General features: G+C 52.2%; 1 protein-coding gene across 10 annotated transcripts in view; it reads right to left on the bottom strand.

Moving 5' to 3' along the window:
• Positions 1-22,314, bottom strand: part of Dnm2 (dynamin 2) — an 80,291-nt gene extending 57,977 nt beyond the window's left edge. For 5 of the 10 annotated variants that reach the window (XM_048342215.1, XM_048342217.1, XM_048342219.1 and 2 more), the window contains exon 1: positions 21,925-22,314. In XM_048342215.1, the coding sequence (XP_048198172.1) occupies positions 21,925-22,085 (161 nt within the window). In that variant the 5' untranslated portion in view covers positions 22,086-22,314. The remainder of the gene's footprint in view (positions 1-21,924) is intronic. The other 5 variants (XM_048342214.1, XM_048342216.1, XM_048342218.1 and 2 more) reach the window with 1 other exon arrangement.
• Positions 22,315-23,792: the final 1,478 nt, after the last annotated feature.

The following is a 23,792-nucleotide window of genomic DNA, read 5'->3' as shown; positions in this document are numbered from 1 at the left end:
GCAGGAGCTGAGGACTTTGTGTGGAATCCCCCGTGGGGCCTCAAGCTCCTGCAAGATGGGCTTGCTGGTTGTTCCTTAGGAGTTGGGCACCAGCATGCAGACTGGACCCAAGGGGGTCCCTCCAAGGGGACAGCAACAGCCACCCAGCTCCACCACACTTTTCTTGGGGGTGCTGGAGGGGGAGCCCAGGGCCTCACACATACTGCCGCCCAGCCGTGCCCAGCATGGACTTTAGATCACTGGTGTTTGCTGCTGCCCTCATGGCGCCAGGCATGATGAGGACAATGGCAACACCCTCGCACCCCGCCCAGACAGGGAAAATCAGAGTCACAGTGGCACCCAACAGAGACTCAGGCCTGGGATGGGGAATGGGAGGAAGGGGGTACAGAGGAGACAGAGCCCAGGGGAGGGAGAGGCTGAGGACACCTGCAGGCCTGGGGAAGCCAGGATTCCAGGACCCACACCACAGTCTAGGCGTCCCCCTATATACGCCACCAATCCTCCCAGGGGCTCCGTGAGGAGGGGCCTTCTGGAAAATGCCTTCTAAACAGCCCTGTCGGGAAGACTGATGTCCCACTTCGCGGGAAGTGGACATGACACTCCTGCTGCGTCGGCTTCCTCCTCTGTGACTCCAGCCACAACCCACAGGCTGCCAACTTCCTCCCCCTTCACCCACTCTCCTGCTGCATTTCCGGGGCACCCCAGGCCCAGCTCGGCCACCTCGGGCTGTGACATGGGGCTGGCTTCCTTGCCTCTCCTGCCTACATTTATTTCCTGGTCAGTGAGGTGGGGTGACTGTCCACCTCAGGGGGCTCATTCACATCTCCCCAGGACAGGGGTCTCCCTCTGTCTCAGGCATAGAAGGACACAGTAGATGCTCAATTAAATGTAGTTGACCCCCATCTGCACCCTTGCACATAATCTCTTTTTGTTGCCAGTCCTGGGGCTTGAATTCAGGGCCTGGGCAGTGTCCCTCCCTGGTTTCTTTTTGCTCAAGGCTAGCACTCTGCCACTTGAGCCACAATGCCACTTCTGGCATTTTCTGTTTATGTGGTGCTGAGGAATCGAACCCAGGGCTTCAGACTAGCTACGGCTAAGCCATATTCCCAGCCCTTGCCCATAATATTTCTAAACCCCGAACTGAACCCACAAGCCCAGTCCCAGTTCCCTGTTCCCCAAAGTCTTCTGATCTTTGCAAGGCCTGCCCTCTATGCCAGGAAACCCTCCCCCACTCCCACAGCCCCATAGCCACCGCCAAAGGTGGGTCCTGCCCCAGCCTTCTGCACTGGCCACATGTGGAGCAGAGCCCAGGGGTCAGTGGGTGCATACTGAATGCACTGGGGCCTCCACATGTGGAGCGGGGTGGGGGTGGGGTGAGCAGTGGGTGCACACTGAATGCACTGTGACTTCCACATGTGTGTGTGGGGGGGGGAAGCGGATGTGCACTGAATGCACCAGGGCCACAGGCGCTGAGTCTACACAGCCTCCATTCCGACCCCAGCCCTGCCCTGCAGACTGTGCGGCCTCGTAGGCCTCTGCCCCTCTGTGGACATGAGCTCGGCCCCCTGTCCATGGGGCAGGGCCATTACTTCACTCTGCAGTGCTTGCTTCAGAGTTCTATATATTTTTGAGTTTTTTTGTTGTTGGTCATGAGGCTTGAACTTGGGGCCAGGGCGCTGTCCCTGAGCTTTTGTGCTCAAGGCTAGCACTCTACCACTTGAGACACAGCACCACTTCCATTCTTCTGGGTTTACTGGAAACAAGAATCTCCTGGACTTTCCAGCCTGGGCTGGCTTTGAACCGCGATCCTCAGGGCTTAGCCTGCTGAATGGACAGGATTCCAGGTATAAGCCACAGGTGCCCAGTGTGATTCAGAGAGTACATAGGCCACCTCTCCTGGGAAGTGCTTGGGGACAGGAGGAAGGGCGTGGCCAGGCGCTGGCACCTGGGGCAGATCAGGAAGCCAGTCTGTTTGTTTACTGTCTTTTGAACTGGGAGCAAGGCCTCACCCTAACCTTTTGAGGCTGGGAGGGGGGGGGGCAAGCTCCGGGAAGCCATGCCCACCCCAGCCCACTGGCCTTCTGGGGGAGGAAGAAACCAGGACACCTTCACCTACAGCTAGATCTGGCTTGTACCCAGGGAGCCCTGGGCTGGGGGCCCTTCCTTGTCACCCCACATTGGTGAGGTAATTCCCAGGTCCCGAGACCTCAGCTCAGTGGCACAGGCAGGCCATCAGCAGACACCCACAGTCCAGGGCTGGCTCTAACCCGGCCTTAGGCCACTCAGCAAAGGACGCCACGCCAGGCCATGAGCCCATTTCACAGCTGGGTAGAGTGAGGTTCTGCTCTAGGACTTGCACCCAGACCACGCTGGGAGGGAGGCAGGGAGCTGTGGCGGGGACGGAAGAAAGGCGCCAGTGTGGCAGGCCCACCTCTTTCAGGTTTGGCTAGCACAGAAGAGAGCATCCCCCAGCGCCCAGGACCCCACAGACCCCGCTCAACTCCCAGTACCCAGGTGCCAGCCCCCTGGATACCCAGCTCACCCCTCCCCTCTGGGCACCCTTGGACAAGAACTCACCCTCAAGCCTCTCATCCCTGCCTGCATTCCACCCCCACCCTGTCCAGAAGCGACTCGGCTGACCCCGTGCCTGGCCCTTGCCCTCCACTCCCCATGCCCTGCTGCCCCTCACAGGGCCACGGGGCGCCAGTGACCACTGCCTCACGGAGGCTCTGCTATGGAAACAATGCTTGCCTTGCGTGCATGAAGCCCTGGCTTCCATTCCGCAGCACCACATATGCAGAAAAAGCCAGAGTGGCGCTGTGGCTTAAGTGGTAGAGTGCTAGCCTTGAGCACGAAAGCTCAGGGACAGCGCCCAGGCCCTGAGTTCAAGCCCAAGGACTGGCAAAAAAAAAAAAAAAAAAAAAAAAAAAGCCTCACCAACTTCCTGCCTGGGCTAGCTTTGAACCTCAACCCTCAGTCCTCAGCCTCCCGAATAGCTATACCACCACCACCTGACTTTCTCTGGTTTATTCTGTTCTCCTCCATTCCCCAATCACACTATCTATGACTGATCCTACCTCAGGACCTTTGCACAGGCTGCCCCCTTGACCTCGAACCCTTCCTTCCCACAGTATCCCCAGAGGGGACATGATCCTCAGCTGAATTGTCTGTCCTGACCACTCCATTACAAGGGCAGCTCCTGTATCCTGCCCAATCCTAGCTCTCTCCCGAGCCAAGGGCCAGGTGTGAGGCAGGTAAAATACCAGGTCAGCCATGCCAGTCTAAGATGAGGAGCCTTGAGGCTGGCACCAGCTCAGCTGCCACATTCCCAGCCGGGCAGCAACACCCACTACAGGAATCCAGCAGCAGATCCCACCCTCGGTGGCACCCAGGCCCAGAGTCACGCGCTTGTCTCTTCTCAGACAGAAAGGAGGAATAGCCGGGGGCAATGGGGGCAATGTGCAGCTTTGGGCCCCACCCAGCTGTAAGTCAAGTCCTTCCCTGTCCTGGGAGGACTACCTGCCAGGTCAAGTCACCTCCCCCGCCTCAGTTTCCTCATCAGATCCTCAGATCAGTTTACTCATTAGATAAGGTGGATGACTCTACCTGCCTTGGGGGAGACTTGGGAAAGATCTGCAAAGTTCACTGTGTGCACAAGACAGATTTAAACCCTACAGTTAAAACTATAAAGAACATAAAATCACATTCTGCCCCCACTCAAAGCCCTCCAGGGCTCCAGAGTGCTCCCCAGAGCCTCCCTGCCTCTCACCCCTTAATGGGTCTGGGTTCCCTCCCCTCTAGCCACTTCTATCCAAACAGCAGAGAGCCTCAAGTCCTGGCCTCAGGGCCTTTGCACAGCCATTGCTGAACCATCTTCAAGTGTTTTTTTTTTTTGTTGTTGTTGTTTTTTGGCCAGTCCTGGGCCTTGGACTCAGGGCCTGAGCACCATCCCTGGCTTCTTCCCGCTCAAGGCTAGCACTATGCCACCTGAGCCACAGCGCCCCTTCTGGCCGTTTTCCATATATGTGGTGCTGGGGAATCCGAGAGCTTCATGTGTAGGAGGCAAGCACTCTTGCCACTAGGCCATATTCCCAGCCCAATCTTCAAGTGTTTTGACAATTCCCTCTCCACACTCAGGGTTCAGGTAAGATATCAGCACTTCAGAGGCTTAGCTGGGCCCTCCCCCTGCCCCCTAGCTCTCTTCCATAGGGCCCCAACCAGCTCTTTCCTGGTTACTTGAATCTGCTCACCAACCATCCCAGTTAGGACCAGCCAGGTGGTTAGCAACTGGAGGTAGAATGCCGAGGAGTCCGGTCTTCCTAGGAGAAGCGGGCCAGTGCGGGCTAGAACTGGGTCTCTACATAAATAAAGTAAGCCCAATGCTGGTGGCCCATGTCTATTGACAATCCCAGCTGTGTGGGACACTGAAATCCAGAGGATCACAGTTCTAGACGAACTCAGGCCAAAAAGACCACAAGATGCCACCTCAACAGAAAGAAGCTGGGCATGGTCACGTAGGCCTCTATTCCAGCGAATACAGGAAGCCAAACACTAGGACTGCCATCCAGCACACAGACAGGAACCAAGACACCATCTCAAAGCTAACTAGTGCTTATTAAAAAAATAAAAAGAAAGAAAGAAAAGGCCTGGAGGCAGAGGTCAGCAAGAATGCCTGCCTGTCAAGGACAAGGTCGTGGGTTCAAGCCCAATACTGGAGGGGGCAGGGGGAAGCCAGGTCCAGTGGCTCACACCTGTAATCCCAGCCACTTGAGAGGCAGAGACAGAAGAATCATGGTCCAATTTTTGGTCTGGAGGAAAAAAACCACAAGACTTACCGGAAAAGCAACTACAAAACAATAGGGTTGGGGGTGTGGCTCAAGTGGTAGAGCACCAGCCTAGCAAGCATAAGGTCCTAGGTTCAAATCCCACTTCCACTAATCAACCAATCGATTGATTAATTAAAGCCCAACTAGCCAGGCGCTGGTGGCTCAGGCCTGTCATTCTAGCTACTCAGGAGGCTAAGATCTGAGGATCGTAGTTCAAAGCTAGCCCAAGCAGGAATCTTATCTCCAACAAATGACTCAGAAAAAGCCATAAGTGGTGCTGTGGCTCAAGTGGTAGAGCACTAACCTTGAATACAAAGAGGCTCAATGACAATGCCCAGGTCCTGAGTTCAAGCCCCAGGACTGGCAAAAAAAAAACCAAAAAAGGAAAGCCCACTTGTAGCTTCTGTGACATTGATGGCAAAATACATGCCCCCTGCTTTTAGTTTGCATTACTAGCCTGGCCACCTGGCCACCTCCCTCTATCCCCACTGGCTCCCCTGGTTCTTGGAGGCAGCCTGCCCAGGTAGCTCAGCTACCAGTTGCTGGCACAGAGTCCTCCCATCTCTGTCCCTGAGCTCTTTCACTCAAGGCTAGTGTTCTACCACTTGAGCCACAGTGCCACTTCCGGTTTTCTGGTGGTTCATTGGAGATAAGAGTTTCACCGACTTTGCTGCCCAAGTGGTCTTCAATTCTCAGACCTCAGCCCCCTGAGTACCTAAGATTACAGAAGTGAGCCACCAGTGCCCAGCCTCTCTGAGCTTAGACTTGGGCTTGATGACACCTACAGGTTCTTCTCCTGCCCCTGGGTCACCTCACGAGGATGCACCCATAAGGAGCAAAGGCAAAAGGAAGTCTGAACTCACAACAGGAAGGCCCATACCGTGTCCTCACTCTCCTTGTGGGGACAGCACAGCCTGAAGGCTCAGCCTCAGTCCCCATGGGGCCTGCCCCGGGGCAGTCACCTTCCTGGGGTTCAGTTCTGCCATCTATAAAATGGACATTCGTGGTGTCCCTATTCCACAGGGCAAGACAGGTTCACAGCTGACAGTGTACAGGTGTATGACAATGGCATCTTAAATCTAATCCTTCAGGGGGTTGGCTCTGTCTGGAGTGACAACTGCACCACCAGGCAGGTTCTACGGACACACTTGGAGGGTTGGGAGGGGCAGGGACGAAGGAATACTGCACAGCTAGAAAAAAGAATGGAGCAAGGGTGTTGTGGCTCATCATGTCTATAGTACTAGATACTCAGGAGGCTGAGATCTGAGAATTCCAGGTCGAAATTCCAAGAGACTCTTATCTCCAATGAATCACTTCACCAACAAAAACAAGCCTCAAGTAGAGCTGTGACTAAAGTGGTAGAGCACTAGCCTTGAGCTGAAGAGCTCAGTGACAAAGTCCAGGCCCAGAGTTCAAGCCCCAAAACTGACAAAAAATAAAAGTTCAGCAACAGCACCCAGGCCCTGAGTTCAAGCCTCAGGACTGGCACAAAGAAAAGAAAGGAACCAAAAAAAAAAAAAAAAAGAAGAAGAAGAAAAGAAAAAGAAAAGAAAGGAACCAAAGTCTTCTGCTACTCTTATTGAATTGATTGTTTCTCTTGCCTATTCTGTGTGCATGTGTATGTATGTGTGTCAATTCTAGAGCTTGAACCCAGGAATTAGGCACTGTCCTTGAGCTTTTGTGCTCTGGAACTTGAACCAAAATTCCACTACTGGCATTTTTGGGTGGTTTACTGGAGTTAAGAGTTTCCTGAGTAGCTGGGATGACAGGCGTGAGCCACTGGCACTCAGGTTCTTCCTTTTTTGTTATTTACTTTTTCTTACTGATTTTGCTCAGGGGTACCCGGGATTGAACTCGGCCTTGCGCTTACTGGGCAGGTGCTCTACCATGTGAGCTCTCCCAGCCCAATGGAGGCTCCGCTTTCAGTAACAGAGCATAGGAAAGATCAATAAGGAAACAGGATATATGAATAACACCATAAACCAACACAACTTAATTGAGCTGCAGGCCACACCCCACCCAACAGTCAACACACATTCTTATCAAGTGCACGTGTTCTGGCACATTCTCCAGGATACACTAATATACTATGGCAAGGCATAAAGCAGGACTCAACAAAGATAAATCCCACAGTACTCATGAGGCAGAGACAAAAGGATCAGGAGGCTCACTCGTGACTTAAGTGGTAGAGTACCTGCTTACCAAGGGTAAAACCCTGAGTTCAAACCTGAGTACCACAAGAAAGATAAAGAAAGAAAGAAAGAAAGAAAGAAAGAAAGAAAGAAAGAAAGAAAGAAAGAAAGAAAGAAAGAAAGAAAGAAAGGAAGGAAGGAAGGAAGGAAGGAAGGAAGGAAGGAAGGAAGGAAGGAAGGAAGGAAGGAAGGAAATGCAGGACTGGGAGTGTGGCTTAGCAGTAGATTGCTTGCCTAGCATGCACAAAGCCTTGGATTCTACTTCTCAGCACCATATAAACAGAAAAAGCCAGAAGTAGCGCTGTGGCTCAAATGGTAAGAGTGCTATAGCCTTGAGCAAAAAGAGGCCAGGGACAGTGCTCAGGCCCTGAGCTCCAAGCCCTCAGGACTGGCCAAAAAAAAAAAAAAAAAGAAAGAAAGAAAGAAAAGAAAAAGAAATGCAAAACCCACAATGAGATAAATACCATTCCACACAGAAGTGGTGGCTAACCAGGAAAAGCTAACAGCAAATCTGGGAGGATGTGGAGAAGGTGGAATGCTCCATGGGGCTGCTGGGAACGTTGGGGAAAGCCCTAGTAATTCTCCTTCCATGCTCACACCCAAGGCAGATGACACGAACATTCAAATCCGTACACAGATCCACACAGTGGTGGTGGCTATCCTGAGAGCCGAATGTCCAGGGAGAGGCAACTGGATTAACCAGACCACAACACCACACAATGGAATATAATTAGGCCATGAAAAGGAAAAACGCACAGGTGTGGTGGCACACACCTGGCATCCCACACTCAGTACCTCAAGGGGTGAAGAGCTTGATTGGAAGTGTGAGGCCCTGGATTCTTCCAGAAACGCAGAGAGGCAAGGAGATGGAAGAACGAGGGGAGACACAGTACAAGTGGCCAGGAGAGCTTCTTGGGGGAGGAAACACTTGAACAGAGGCCTGATGAAATGGACAGAGTGAGCCTACAGCTAGCTACATGAGAGGAAAAGCAGCCAGGGATAGAAAACAGCATGTGATAAGGTCCCTGGGGTGGGTAGAACCTGGCAATTTGTGTGTGTGTGTGTGTGTGTGTGTGTGTGTGTGTGTTGGTCCTGGGCCTTGAACTCAGGACCTAGGCACTGTCCGTCTTGAGCCACAACTCCACTTCCAGTTTTTGGTGGTTCCTTGGAAAAGATGGGCTCATGGACTTTCCAAAAGGGGCTGCTGACTTCAAACTTTGATCCTCTGATCTCAGCCTCCTGAGTAGCTAGGATTATAGATTTAAGTATATATAATTTATATACACACATACCTATTCATACGTACATATATATATTCAATAGACTCCAGAATAGCCAAAACAATTCAGAACAGCAACAAAGAGGTTTTATACAGTTTAATTTTAAGACTGACCAGAAAACTACCAAAAAATGAGAAATTGAAGGGTTGGAGGCATGGCTCAGGTGGGAGGGCACCTGCCAATGAGTGAATGCATCAAATACACAGATTGAGTCCAGATCTTAGACAAGACAGAGAAAGAGAGAGAGAGAAATTGGGCTTTGACAAATAAACAGATTCCCAGATCAGGGCTCAAGGAGCCTCAGGCTCAAGCCTCAAAGAACCCTCACAAATGTGCTGATGGATTTCTGACCAAGGCCAATCCATGGAGAAAGGATGGTATTTCCAAGCAATTGTCCTAGAAAACCTGGATGTTCCTATACAAAAACCAACCCAAACCAAAACGAGCTAAGTCAGGACTGAGCCCTTGCCTCGGTGGTAAATGCTTGAGGCCTGTGGTTCTATCACCAGCAGTGTGAAAACACACGGGGGGGGGGGGGAATGAGCACAGTGGCACATGCCTGTAATCCTAACTACTCCTGATGTGGAGGTGGGAAGATCACAGTCAGAGAGCAGTGCAGGGGACTCTAGCTGAAAAATAAACTAAGAGCAAAAGGGGCTAGGGGCTGATTCTGTAACAGAGTGACTGTCCAGTAAGCCCAAGGCCTTTACTTCAAACCCCAGAACCAAACAAACAAAAACCCAGAGTCTTCCAAAGCAGAAAACGCAAAGAAGAAAACTGTAACTTTTCAGGAGAAAGCTGGCAGACACCATGCCCACCAAGAGAGCAGTTCCCACCCCAGTGACGAATCTACTAATACTGATATCCTGGACTCCTGACAGACTGGCAGAAGACAAGGGCGCCTCACTACCGTGACCTTGTGCATCAAGCTGACAGCCCCGGCTAACCGTGAGAAAACAGCAGATAAGCCCCAAGTGAGGCAAGTTCTACTGATGCCAAGGTCAGGAAGAGCAGGGCCCAGACAGGCTCAGCCCCCACTCAGGGTGGTGAGGAGGCATGGCCAAGACAGACACAGCCCTGACTGGAGGGAGGTGAGGAGGCGTGGCCAAAATATGCACAGCCGGTTGGAGGGTGGCGAGGAGGTGTGGCCAGGAAATGTCACGGGAGATCCAGGGGCAAAAAGGGGATGTGGTGAGAAAAACTGATGAGCTGAGTTTAGTACCAGACAGACACACACAGACACAGACACACAGACACACAGACACAGACACAGACACACACACACACACACACACACACACACACAGAGCCAAAGGTACACCTATTTTTTTCCTCCTGCAGTCCTGGGGTTTGAAGTTGGAGCCTCCAGCTTGCTAGGTAGGTGTTCTACCACTTGAGCCACACCTTCAGCCTTTTTTTTTGCCAGTCCTGGGGCTTGAACTCTGGACCTGAGCACTGTCTCAGTTTTTGTTCCCTAGGTGAGCACTCTACCATTTAAGCCACAGCGCCACATCTAGCATTTTGGGGTATTTTGTTAGACAGGTAAGAGTCTCATGGAGTTTACAGCCTGGGCTGGCTTCAAAGCCATGATCCTCAGATTTCAGCCTCCAGAGTAGCTAGGATTATAGGTGTGATGCGCACCTCATTTATTAGCTGCTTGAGTTCTTTTTCAAAGAGGGTGTTGCATTATTACCTGGGCCAGCATGGACCTAACCCCCATGTAGCTTAAATGGCAGGCATACACAGGCTTGCTGATTGAGAGATGAGGTCTCCCTGTTGGCCTGAGCTGGCCTCACGCTGCAATCCTCCCAGTCTCTGCCTCTTGAGTATCTGAGATGACGACAGCCCATAGACTCTGGACTATGGAGTGGGGGGGGGGGGGGGCTTCTGATAAGAGTTCCAAGGGCACTGGGTGGATGAGCAGGGCACACACACAGAGAAATAGAGGGAGAAAAGCTGGGCACAGTGGTGTCCACCTGAAATCACAGGAGGAAAGAAAGAAAACAGGAAGGAGAAAGGGAAGGAAAGGGAAGAAAGAAGGGCAGGGAGAGGGAGGAGAAGGGAGCGATGGGAAGAGGAAGGGAGGGCAACACAATGAAAAAGATCTGCTGAGCATCCGCTTACTCCATGAACTTCCTTCCAGAGTAACTTCTTTGTATTTTTTTTTTGGGGGGGGGGGCCAGTCCTGGGCCTTGGACTCAGGGCCTGAGCACTGTCCCTGGCTTCTTCCCGCTCAAGGCTAGCACTCTGCCACTTGAGCCACAGCGCCACTTCTGGCCGTTTTCTGTATATGTGGTGCTGGGGAATCGAACCTAGGGCCTCATGTATCCGAGGCAGGCACTCTTGCCACTAGGCTATATCCCCAGCCCCACTTCTTTGTATTTTTACAGTAAGTAAAGTAATTCCTTTACTTAAAGTCCATGAGACTTATCTCCAATAAACAATTAGAAAACTGGAAGTGGCACTGTGGCTCAAAGTGGTAGAGTAGAATACTAGCCTTGAGCAAAAAGGCTCAGGAATAGCTCCCAGGCCCTGAGTTCAAGCCCCACAACCACCAACAACAAAAACAAGAGTTCTTACCTGGGTGCTGGTGGCTTTCACCTGTAATCCTAGCTACTCGGGAGGCTGAAATCTGAGGATTTACAAAGCCAGCCAGTGCAGGGAAACTCTGTGAAACCCTTGTCTCCAAGTAACCAGCAAAAAGCCAGAAGTGGAGCTGTGGCTCAAGTGGTAGAGTATCAGACTTGAGCAAAAAGCTCATGAACAGGGCTGGGGATATGGCCTAGTGGCAAGAGTGCCTGCCTCAGATACACGAGGTCCTAGGTTCGATTCCCCAGCACCACATATACAGAAAACGGCCAGAAGCGGCGCTGTAGCTCAAGTGGCAGAGTGCTAGCCTTGAGCGGGAAGAAGCCAGGGACAGTGCTCAGGCCCTGAGTCCAAGGCCCAGGACCGGCCCAAAAAAAAAAAAAAAGAAAAGCTCATGAACAGTGCACAGCTCTGAGTTCAAACCCCAGCTGGACACACACACAGGCACGCACATGGGTGTGCATGCACGCATGTACACACACATAATCTCACAACAGTAGAGTGTTAGCAAGCATGCTGAGAGCAAATTCCAGGTGGGACCTCCCCCCTGAGTGCTGGGCCTCCAGATGCCCCAAGGCTAGTGGAGCCACCAAGGCTCACAAAAGTTGGGCTGAGTCTGACTGGCTTCTGCCAGCTGGTAAGGAACTTGGTGTTGCCATACAAGAAGACACACCAACCAAGACCACAGGATGCCGCCATAGCTGGGGGTGCTCAGGGCATGCTTTGATGTCTGGGTGCCTGCTCTCCATGGCCCTGCCTTGTAGAAAAGAGCAATTCCAAACGCAGAGACCCAACAAAGCAAGGGGGCACATGCTTGTGACCCCAGCATTCAGAGGCAGAGGCAGAATGATGGCGAGTTCTAGGGTAGCCAGAGCTACACAACAAGATACCAAAACACCCTAGCAAAGCCACCAAGCTCATTGCTGGCAGGGCTGTGGGCACAAGGCTGGCTGGCTGCCAGCCTCTAGGCAGGACCGACCCTGTTTATGAACAGAGAAGATGGAGTCTCGTGGCCGGTACAGATGGGACAGTGTCCTCTGCCCACTTCGGGGGCTTCCTCTAGGGCTGGCCTGGCCGTGCCAGGGCGTACCACCCGCAGGCGGGTGTCAGGCAGCTGCGACAGTTTCTGTCATATGGCTCCCCCACCAGCCTGGTAAGTCCTAAAGGATGCCAGGGAAATGTATCAGGAGACAAGCAGCCTCCTTTACCGGGGTGTTGGGGTGTCCCTGGAGTCCTGGACTGGTCTGCTGGCTTCTGAGCCACAATCACATGTGGTCAATTTTGGTTTTTGGAGGGTTGTTTTTTTTGGGGGGGGGTAGGGGGTACCACAGTACTGGGGCTTGGACACAGAGCCTGGGTGCATTCTCCTTTAGTTTTTTGGTTTTTTTTGGCCAGTCCTGGGCCTTGAATTCAGGGCCTGAGCACTGTCCCTGGCTTCCTTTTGCTCAAGGCTAGCACTCTGCCACTTGAGCCACAGCGCCACTTCTGGCCGTTTTCTGTATATGTGGTGCTGAGGAATTGAACCCAGGGCCTCATGTATACGAGGTAAGCTCTCTTGCCACTAGGCCATATCCCCAGCCCTCTCCTTTAGTTTTTTCACTCAAAGCTGGCACTCTACCATTTGAGCCACAGCTCTACTTCTAGCTTCTTGGGAGAAAAGAGTCTCAAGGAGTTTTATTTCCAGGCTGGCTTTGAACTGTGATCCTCAGGTCCCAGACTCTTGAGTAGCTAGGATGACAGGCATAGCTACTGCAGCCCACCTACAGAAGGATCTCCACAACCAATGATGCCCACACCCGCCACAGCTACAGGCCCTAAACAGGAAGCAGGACTCAGAGAGGACAGCTCAGGGAGGGACCCACCTCGGCCTCATCTCCCCCAGACAGACCCCAAGCTGTCCCATCTCAGGATCTCAGCTGAATGCTGGTATTTCCTCTCTGCTCCTTGCTGTGGTTAGTATGGGAACAGCCACCACCATCAAGCAGAAACCCAGGCAAAGATATCTTTGGACCATGCATGACCAGTCATGAATACAGGAAGAGCCAGATGTAGAGGTCCATGTAGAGGTTCAAGTCCCTAGGACTTGACAAGCAAGCAAAATGCCATCAAAAGGACTGGAGGCATGGCTTAAGTGGCAGAGCACCTGCCTACCAAGCCGTGACTCTAATCCTTACTTCCACCCATCAAAAACAAACACAACACCTTAGGGCCTCACACTCAGGAAATATGCCAAAGCACACTCCCAGCCCAAGGAAAAAGGTTGGCAAAGATGACGAACCAGGGGTGAGGCACAGGCTAGCCAGTCTAAGCTGAGGCCACCCAGGAAGGCTGAGGCACTGGGTTCAAGTCTTCCCACTCAGAACTTCAGCATCCATGTACAAATCAATCTTTTCCTGCTTCCTTCTAGGGAGTTAGGCTCCTTGGGTTCTGTGGACATGGCACATGCGGGAGGTGAGGGCCTGCTGCCCGTCACTGGGACAATCATGGCAGCACTGTGACCTGCCCTTCCTGCCCTTTGCTCTGAGCTGTAGATGCAAATGTAGCAACACAGAAAGATCTCTCAGGGGGTGCTAAGTGGTTAGGGGGTGCTAAGTGGTTAGAAAATCAGGGGTGTGTGTGTGTGTGTGTGTGTGTGTGTGTGTGTGTGTGTGTGTGTCCTGGGGCTTGAATTCAGGGTGGAGGTGCTATCTCTGAGCTTTTCTGTCCCAGCTGGCTTCGAACTATGATCCTTAGATCTCAGCCTGCTAACTAACTAGTATTACAGGCCTGAGCCACTAGCACAAGGTAGAAACCTAGTTCTTGACTGACATAACCAGGATGACATAGTTCAAGAAAACACAACAACAGGGGCTGAGGATATGGCCTAGTGGCAAGAGTGCTTGCCTCACATACATGAGGCCCTGGGTTCAATTCCCCAGCACCACATATACAGAAAACGGCCAGAAGTGGCGCTGTGGCTCAAGTGGCAGAGTGCTAGCCTTGAGCAAAAAGAAGCCAGGGACAGTGCTCAGGCCCTGAGTCCAAGCCCCAGGACTGCCAAAACACACACACACACACACACACACACACACACACACACACAACAACAACAACAACAAAAAGAACCGACATCCTTTCAAAATGTGGTGTATTATCTCTAGGCACTGGCATGTACACAAATACATGAGAGAGGTACGGCAGGAGAGACTCCAAACTGACCATGGCACTGCCAAGTGAGGCTGGGAGGACGGGACAGGGCAGGAGTGGGCTCGCCCTCATCAGCCACCATTTCCTTGTGTACACTGTCATCCTGCACTACTGATTTATAGTCAGGCAACGGACGCCCAGTTTCCCAACTGTCATGGGCCCACTGGGTCGTCCCAAATCACCAGCAGTAACATGGTGGGCCAGGCATGTATGGAAGCTGGGGTACCTGCTGTTCCCTCTGACTGGGAACTGTGCCCCTGGTCTCTAAAAGGCAGGTGCAAGTGCAGGGCACCCACCGGGCAGCCCCTCTTGCTCACTAACACCTCCACCCCCACCCCCACATTTTCACTGCACTTGTCATGATTTAGAATATTCTTCATTCAATCACCTGTTTACCTGTTCTCTGTCCAGCTCAGCCTCCCCAACTCCTGGCTGGACACACAGCTAATAACCTGACAAGATCTGGAGGATCCAAAGTTGTTCCATGGCCAGTCACTGGTGGCTCACACCTGTCATCCTAGCTACTCAGGAGGCTGAGATCTGAGGATTGTGGTTCGAAGCCAGCCAGGGCAGAAAAGTCCACGAGACACTTATCTACAATTAACCACAAAAAGTTGGAAGTGGAGCTGTGCCTCAAGTGGTAGAGCACTAGCCTTGAACAAAAAGATCAGGAACAGCATCCAGGCCAAGTTCAAGCCCCAGGACTGGCGTACGCGTGCGTGCGCGCGCGCACACACACACACACACACAAAAAAAAAAAAAAAAAAAAAAAAGCTGTTCCAGGGCTGGGAATATGGCCTATTGGTAAAGTGCTTGCCTCGTATACATGAAGTCCTGGGTTCGAGTCCTCAGCACCTCATATATAGAAAAAGCTGGAAGTGGCGCTGTGGTAGAGTGCTAACCTTGAGCACAAAGAAGCCAGGGACAGGGCTCAGGCCCTGAGTTCAAGTCCCAAGGACTGGCAAAAAAACAAAAACAAACAAACAAAAAGTTGTTCCATGTGTGGCTTTGGCCCTGTCCTTAAGTGCCATGTCGGTCACTGGGCTCCATTCCAAAAGCCAGGCCCACACCTGCCCATCCCATTGGTGCCTGAAAGCCAGGCCCACAGCAGCAGGACAGGCAAAAAAAAAAAAAGAATTCTTGTCACAAACATACAGTAGCATCCAACAGGATATTCATCCAGCCCCCCACCTCCCGCCCCGCTGCCCCATTGAAGCCGAGGGTGACTCCATGAAAATCCCTGCCCCCCAGCAGAGGCAGGAACCCCAAATGCACCCAGAAGTGGGAGCCCTTTCTCTCGTGTGCCATCTTGTTTGGGAGGCAGGAAACTTTTCTCCCTTTCACTCAGGCTTGCAGCTAATGCCCTGTAAGTACCTCATTATTGCCTGCATTTTTTCTCAAAGCTTTGACACAATAAAGGGCCTAATTACAACATGCACTTGGCTTTGTCCCAGTAAATGAGAGCTTAGCGGATGCTCCCATTTTGTCCAGCTGTTGAGGAGCCTATAATTTCAGCATTTTCATTCAAATCAACCAAAAGCTTGGCAGCAGTGGCTTGAGGCCAAATGCAAATGTGAAAGATGGGGTTCCATTCCAGGCCCAGCTCCTTAGTTGAGTTCTAAAAACTCTTAAGTTTAGAACCGCCCACAAGGCTATGGCCCATCTTCACTCAAAGAATCCAGAGTGCTCCCGGCAAATTTCAATATCAGTAACTATGGGGGGGTCATTGTCCCTAAACTGAGAGCACTCCCAAAACCCACCGGTACAGCCCAGAGCTAAATCATACTATTTGTCCTTCACCTTACAAACCAAACTGGGAACCACCAAAGGAGATCATCTACATGGCCTGGCTTGTTTGTTCTTTGGCCTTTGGGGGAGAGAGGAGGAGGCAGTATTAGGATTTTAACTTAGGGCCTCACATTTGCTAGGCGGATGCTCTACCACTTGAACCACATCAACCAGCCCTTTCAGCTTTCATTACTTTTCAGATAGTCTCTTGTTGGTTATTGTGTGTTTGTGTCCCCATCCTAGGACTTGAACACAGGACCTGGGCACTGGCTCTGAGTTTGTTTTTTGCTCAAGGCTGGCACTCTACCACTTGAACCACAGCTCTACTTTTGACTTTTTTTTTTGGTGGTTAACTGGAGTTAGAAATAATCACAAGCCCATTTCCCAGCCAGGGAAACTGAGCTCAGACAAGTGAGACCACTGCTTTGGGACTGGATATGGGAAGAGCCACACCCCTCAACACCTACAGACTCTCCTGGGTGCTGGCCCAGTCTGGAGCACAGAGACTGCCTCACCTGACAGGGACTTGCACAGCCTCTTCAGGATGCAATTTGGTTTTGCCCCAAAGGGAAATCGACAGGAACCAAGTCCTTCATTTCTAAAGTGGTCTGAACACCCAAGATCTGTCTGGGATCAAAGCAGCCCTTGGGTGGCTACCTCATGCCCGACACACAGATGCAGCCATGGGCACCCAACATGCATCTGCCCAGCACCCACCAAGGCACAACACAAGCCAATGTGAGCGCGGCTGAGGATGGAGCCACTCGCAGCTGCTTCCAGTCCTTGGGAAAATGGCACACGGCCCTACAGTGTGCAGAAACTGCCTACTGAGGAAGTCAGGGTTAAGCTGCCAATCAGGAGAGAGCTCTCTCTGCCTGGGGCAGGTGCGTAGAGAACAAAGGGAGCCCTGGATTGTTTTCTCCAGGTTCAGATCCCTCCCTGGCCATCCTACTCCAACTCCTCTTGGATAGACCTTGTCTTCTCACTGCAGGGCCTATGCACAGGCTGTTCCTACAGCTTGCAATGCTCTTCCCAGTCTCCTTCCCAGCCTTTGTCAAGTCTGCTCAAATGTTAAGTGTCACCTGATTTTCCAACTGGAAATGTAATACAGGGGCTGGGAGTGTGGTTTAATGGTAGAGGGCTTGCCTAGCAAGCAGGAAACCCTGGGCTGGATTACTCAGTCCCACATAAACATCCTTGCTACTCAGGAGGCTGAGATCTGAGGACTGAGGTTCAAAATCAACCTAGGCAGGAAAGTCTGTAAGAGTTTTCCTCTCCAATAACCAGCAGAAAGCTGGAGGGGGAGTTGTGAGAAAAGGAGTCTCTGAGGGGCTGGGAATGTGGCCTAGTGGTAGAGTATTTGCCTAGCATTCATGAAGCCCTGGGTTCGATTCCTCAGCACCACAGAAACAGAAAAGACCAGAAGTAGTGTTGTGGCTCAAGCCGTAGAGTGCTAGCCTTGAGCACAGACAGGCTCAGGGACAGTGCTCAGGCCCTGAGTTCAAGCCCAAGGACTGGCAAAAAATAAATAATAATAATAATACAGCTGGGCTCTGGGGACTCACCTCTGTAATCCTAGCTACTCTGGAGGCTGAGACCTGGAGGATCTCAGTTTGAAGCCAGCCTAGGCAGAAAAGCCCACGAGTCTCCAAAATAATCAGCTAATCAGCAAAATGTCAGACTGGAGGCATGGCTCAAGTGGTAGAATACCAGCTATGAGCAAGAAAGCCAAACTCAAGGCCTTAAATTTAAGTACCAGAAGAAAGAAAAAAAAATATTTACACACACAATCTCTCCTTTCTTTATCCTTCCTTTCTGTAACTCCTACCATTGCCTACCACTTTTCTCCTTTTCTGGTTCAAATGCTAACATCCCCAGGCAGGGTTTTGGGTATCTTCCTCTGGGGGAAACTGAGGCACAAATGGTAAGCTGCTCACAAGGCCAAGCCCAGCTTAAAGTATTCAAGCTAGAACCTAAACTTCTCAGGTACCAGAGCCACTGGGACCACTCCTCATCCGCTCTTGTCCCAGGGGGCTAGCCTGGGGCAAGAGGACAGAGATCAGAGGAAGTCAAGCTCTACCACAGTTAGTAGTCTCCGCTGACTCAAGGTGGACAAGCCAGAAGTCTCAAACTCCAAGGCTTCCAGAGTGGGCAGGGCCTTGTGGAGCTGGCTAATAATCCGGGGGAGCTAGGGAACAGGTGGGTAAACCATTAACTCATCCATCCAGGGGCTTGAACCGCAGGGTCTGGGAGCTGACCCTGAGGATATTTTTGTGCAAGGCTAGCACTCTATCTCCTGAGTCACAGCTCTACTTCCGGCTTCACTGGAGGTAAGAGTCCCTCCCGGACGTTCTCATCCAGGCTGGCAGCTTCTGCAGATCTTCAGATCTCAGTCACCCAAGTGGCTTTGATAACAGGTGTGAGCCACTGCCTCCGGGCTTGTTTGTCCTTTTGACTCATTTCTCTTAGCACAATGACCACAGAGAATTTCCTTTTTTCTTTTTTGGAGGAGGAAGTCCAGGCTATCCTCAAACCTTCAATCATCCTGCCTCACTCCTTCCTTAAATGGCTTCCTGACTAGGATTACAGGCATGAGCTACGGAAGTGGGCTACACTCCCACTTCTTGATTGAGGATGGAACCCTTAGCTATTCAGGAGGCTGAGATTTGAGGATCGGTTTGAAACTAGCTCAGACAGGAAAGTCTTTCTGTGAAACTCTTCTCTCTAATAAACTTCCAAAAAGTTGGAAGTGGAGCTATGGTAGAGCTAGCCTTGAGCACAAAAGCCCAGGGACAGCGCCCATGCCCTGAGAAGAAGCCCCAGAACGCAAGTTCATGCATGTGTGCACATGTGCACATGTGTGCATGTGCACACACACACACACACACACACACATCTGGTTTTTTTTTTTTTTTATGCAGTGGCAACTAACTCTGAGCCCAGGGCCAACTTTGTAAGCCTGAAACCAGGACCGAGCTCACTAGGCCCTTTGCATTTGGACTAGCCTTACCCACAAGGAAGAGGCAATGAAAGCAAGCAGTCCCTGCAACCCTGAGGCCTGTGGCACACACTCTGGCTCTGTGTGGCCAAAAAGCTCAGAAGGAACTAGGGAGGGGAATTCGAAGGCCCAAGCCAGGCACAGGAGCGCATAGCTGTAATCCCCTCACTACAGAGGCTGAAGGAGGATCTGGAGTTGTAGGCTAGCCTGGGCTACATAATGAGGAAAAGAAAAAAGGAAGCAAGACCCACCTGAGGTCCCATGCTAGCAAAGCTTTGCTGCTGAGGTCTCACTTGCATTCCAGAAATTAAAAAAAAAAATAAAGACTTAAAAGTTTTTCTCAAAGAGCAGGCCTTTCTACTTACTGCTGCTTTGTGAGCACTGAATTACTGATTTTTGTTTTTGTGCTGGTCCTGGGACTTGAACTCAGGGCCTGAGCGCTGTTTTTGAGCTTTTGTGCTCAAGGCTAGCACTCTACTACTTGAGCCACAGCACCACTTCCAGCTTTTTAGTGATTAAATGGAGAAAGAGTCATGAACTTTCCTGCTTGGGCTGGCTTCAAACCATGATTCTCAGATCCCAGGCTCCTGAGTAGCTAGGATTACATGCATAAGCCACCAGTGCTTGTGAAAGTGAACTTTTTTCTTTTCTTTTGTCAGTCCGGGGGCTTGAACTCAGGACCTGGCCGCTGTCCTTGAGCTTACTTTGCTCTAGGCTAGCACTCTACCACTTGAGCCATTTTTGGCTTTTCTTAAGTAGTTTATTGGAGATAAGAGTTCCATAGACTTGGGGCTGGGACTGTAGCCTAGTGGTAGAGTGTTCACCTTGTATACATGAAGCCCTGGGTTCAATTCCTCAGCACCACATATACAGAAAAAGCCAGAAGTAGTGCTGTGGCTCAAGTGGTAGAGTGCTAGCCTTGAGCAAAAAGAAACCAGGAACAGTGCTCAGGCCCTGAGTTCAAGCCCCAGGACTGGCAAAAAAAAAAAAAAAGTTCCATGGACTTTCCTGCCCTGGATGGCTTTGAACTGTGATCCTTAGATATTAACTTTCTGAGTGGCTAGGATTGCAGGTGTGAGCCGCTGCCACCTGGCAAAAGAAAACATCCTTTCAAAGCAGTGTGTGTGTGTGTGTGTGTGTGTGTGTGTGTACTGGGGTTTGAACAGAGGGCCTGGAACTTGCTGGGGGCGGCTTGCAAGGCTCTTTCCCACGCTGAGCCTAAGTTCCTTGTGCCTCAGCTTTCAGAGTAGCTGGGATTATAGGTATACACCTATCTCTCTGCCAAACCGAAGGGAGCACTTTTTCTTTTCATTCTTTTTTTTTTTTTCAGGTGAACGTGGGGCTTGAACTCAGGGCCTGAGCTTTTTCCTCTCAAGGCTAGCACTCTAGCACTCTGAGCCACAGCAGCACTGATGGGGAACACAACACACGGTGTCACCGCAGGCATTCCCCATTCTTGTTCAGGGCCATTATGGGCACAGGCAAATGAAGCACAGGGTTGCAGATGTCCATGCAAGCCTGGGCAGGAAGGAAAGCAGCCATGGCAGAGGGGCCAAAGTGGACCTGGCTGCCATACTCCTGGCACCTTTCTGCCCCGGTAAATACAGGGCAGTGTGTCTGGCACAGACAAGAGGAAGAAAAACCTCAGGGCCCTGGGAAGGCAGGAGCAATGCTGGGCGCCGGGCCTGATGGCTTTTCTCAGCTCTTGGCCCATCTCAACGGTGCCACCCAGGAGAAAGAGCTGATAACCAATAGCTACATGGAGGAATGAGGGATCCAGCCACGCGGATGTTATCGCTAGGCAGTCACACCAGCACAAACCCGACTTCCTGGAACAGATGGAGCCCGCCCATGTGGGAGGGAAGGGCAAAGCAGCAAGGGGGAAGGGCAAGGAGTGAACCAACCCAGACAGTGCTCATTCATGCACTTCCTGAATCCCAGGAGCAGCCAGGTACAAGAGCTTGCCTGCTGGACAGCTGGGGAGGAGGGCGCCCCCAAAACTTCTCAGCTGTTCCCCCCAAGACAAAGAGGGCTGCAGCCCAGCTCTTGCTCCCCAAGCCGGACTAGGCAAGAGCCTGATGCACCAGCTATGAGGAGGGCTTCCCAATTTGCTAGCTGAACGAACCCCTGCGCTCACAGAGACCCTGGGATGCTGTGATAGGATGATCCAGGAAAGAATTCTAGAAAGTTCTCTGTGAGCTCTAACTTGCAACTGAGAAGAGAAAAAGTTCACGCTTACTCTTTTGGTTCTTTTCTCCCCCGGCATTCTCTGGGGGCGGGACAGAGACAGAGGCTGCCCGACTAGTGATGGGCGGATACTGAGGGTGGTCAGACGAGATGGAGTCGCTTCTAAAGAAAAGAAGCCAGCTTTGGGACACGGAGGAGAGGGAAAAGCCAGCCTGGGAGACGCAGACAGGCGAGGTCCTCTTCCCCCATGCCCTCGAGCCCAGCCATCCTGACAGCAGAGGCGAGCTGGGGGCCATCAGACACGAGGAGCTCCCCCCTCCCCCCAGCTTTAGAAAGTCTGTGAGGGGGCACAGATGGGAGACCCGCCGGCCGACAGAGGTCACTCGGGGACAGTTAGCCGGACAGCAGGGGACTTCCGGGTGGGTCTGGACAGATGGACAGCCAAATGGTACCGGTCGTAAAACCAAGCAAAAACGGCGCGGGAGTGGGACGGGGGATGGGGGAGGTAGGAAGCCCATGCAGATGGCAGCAGTCACCCCCTGAAGATATCCAAGCCCTCCCCCCTCCACGACTGACGGGGAAAATAATAACCACCATCACCACCACCATGTCACCTCTGAAAGCCGGGACTCCACGCACCACGAAGAGGGGTGTCCACCGCACACGCCCGGCGCGACCACCCCGGGGAACGCAGACCTGCGTGGTCGCCGCCCCCCGCGGGGCAGGGCCCGCCTCCCCGGTGCCCGTCCCAGGCGCCCGCACGCACGCAAGCGCCGCGGCTACGCCGTTCGCGCAGGGCGCGCCATTCCCGAGGCCGCCCGCCCTCCGCGCCTAGGCCGCCGCCGCCCGCCCGCCCGCCACCCGCCGCGCTCGCTCACCGGCCCACGAAGTTCTCGAGCACCGAGCTCTTGCCGGCGCTCTGGCCGCCCACCACGGCGATCTGCGGCAGGTCCAGGTGGCAGCTCTGGCCGATGGAGCTGAAGGCGTCCTGCAGCTTGTTGACCAGCGGGATCAGCTCTTCCATCCCGCGGTTGCCCATGGCGCCGGCGGTCCGGCCCCCCGAGCGCCCGGCGCTCCCGGCTTGCCTTAACCTTCCCCGACTTTCTCCTCAACGACCTGGCCCCGCGACGTCTGTGGCCGTTGCTTCCCCCGCCCCAACCTGTCCCCGGGACTCGGCGCGACGACGCCCGCTCCCGGCTCGGCCTCACAGTCGCCGCCTCCTCCGCCTCATCCGGTTCTCAGGCGACATCCGACCGGAGCGACCTCCCCGCCCTGGCCCGGGAGGCGGGGAGGCTGCGCCCCCAAAAAAAATCCCCTGAAGCCTCCTTGAATTGGTTGGCACTACTGTCACTCATTCATGTGAGCCAATGAAAGCGAAGTTAAGGCCTACAGCTGAGTAAGCCTTCCTCCGAGAGACCGTCCCGTGAGCTCATTGGAGGGAAAAACCGTCACTCTTCTGTGGCAGCCAGTAGAAATGGAAATCGAGTTGTCAAGGCCAGGGAGGCGGAGTTTCAAGAAAAGACATGATGACTCCGCCCAACAGGGAGTTCCACGAGTTTATTGGCAGAAACAACCGCCAGTCTGAAAGATGGCCAATGATTTTAGAGATCGAGCCTCAAACTCTGGTTTGTTACTTGACGCTACCTTGCCTAAAATTTTTCTATTGGCCAATATTAATGTCATTTCACTTCGACAACCAATAAGGCAAAAGAGACTGAGCTTTAACGTTCCAATCTTGACTCTGATTGAGAACTGTATCTGTCAATCAAAGGAACTCTCGTTCTAACTGGTGATTGTTGTCTTTCACAGTCTTCTGAAGTTCAGGTTAAGATTCACCCTGCTCGCCAAAAGGCGGCACCTCGTGGTGGGACCCGGTAGTTGGCCTTTCCAGTTTTTGATTTACGTAGCACTCAAAGTCCCAGAATGCATCTTAATTCCAAGCTTGCTAGGGGCTCTGAAAGCTGAGTCCCAAGACCCTCTGAAGTTGAGTCAAGCAACACTTGTGTCTCCTAGAAAGAGGAGCCTAAAGTCAAGCCTTAAGCCGTAGATATGGCCCAGTGGTAAAGGGGATGTGTTGAGAGTCAAGACAATAAAAAACAAAGTTGTTGTTGTTGTTTTTTGGGGGGGTCAGTCATGGGGCTTGAACTCAGGGCCTGGGCGCAGTCCCTGAGCACTACAGTTCAAGGCTAGCACTCTTGAGCGCTCTACCACTTTTTGGTGGTTAATTGGAGGTAAGACTTGTCTCACGGACTTTCCGGCTCGGGCTGGCTGGGAACCACAATCCTCAGATCTCAACCTGCTGAGTAGCTAGGATTACAGGCATGAGTTATCAGCCTGAAACAGCTCTAACTCTTTGACGTTAACCTTGGGGAAGCTAGTTCCCCTCCTTAGATTTGTTTCTACTCCAGCGAAAGAGTACTCACTTCAGGATCCTGGGAAGCCTGGGACACAGGGAAAAGAGCTCTACTTGTACTCCCACAGGTTAGTGCTGGCTTGTTTCCATCACCTGTTGCTACTAAATTTTCTCCCCTTCCCTCCCTTCTTCCCTCCCTCTCAGGGCTCTGCATGGTTCTTTCATTTTGTTCTTGAAGGTACTGGAGTGTGAACTGCATTTTAACACTTGGTAGGCATTCTACCATTTGAGCCATACACCCCCCCTTTTACTTTTTAAATAAAGTCATGTGGTTTTTGCTTAGGACCAGCCTTTGCTGCCTAACCAACCTATCTTATGAAGCTGGGATTAAAG

The sequence above is a fragment of the Perognathus longimembris genome, chromosome 3 (genome assembly GCF_023159225.1).
Source record: "Perognathus longimembris pacificus isolate PPM17 chromosome 3, ASM2315922v1, whole genome shotgun sequence".
NCBI classification, from domain to species: domain Eukaryota; kingdom Metazoa; phylum Chordata; class Mammalia; order Rodentia; family Heteromyidae; genus Perognathus; species Perognathus longimembris.
The sequence above is the reverse complement of the archived record's forward strand: the minus strand, read 5'-3'. Positions and strand labels throughout refer to the sequence as shown.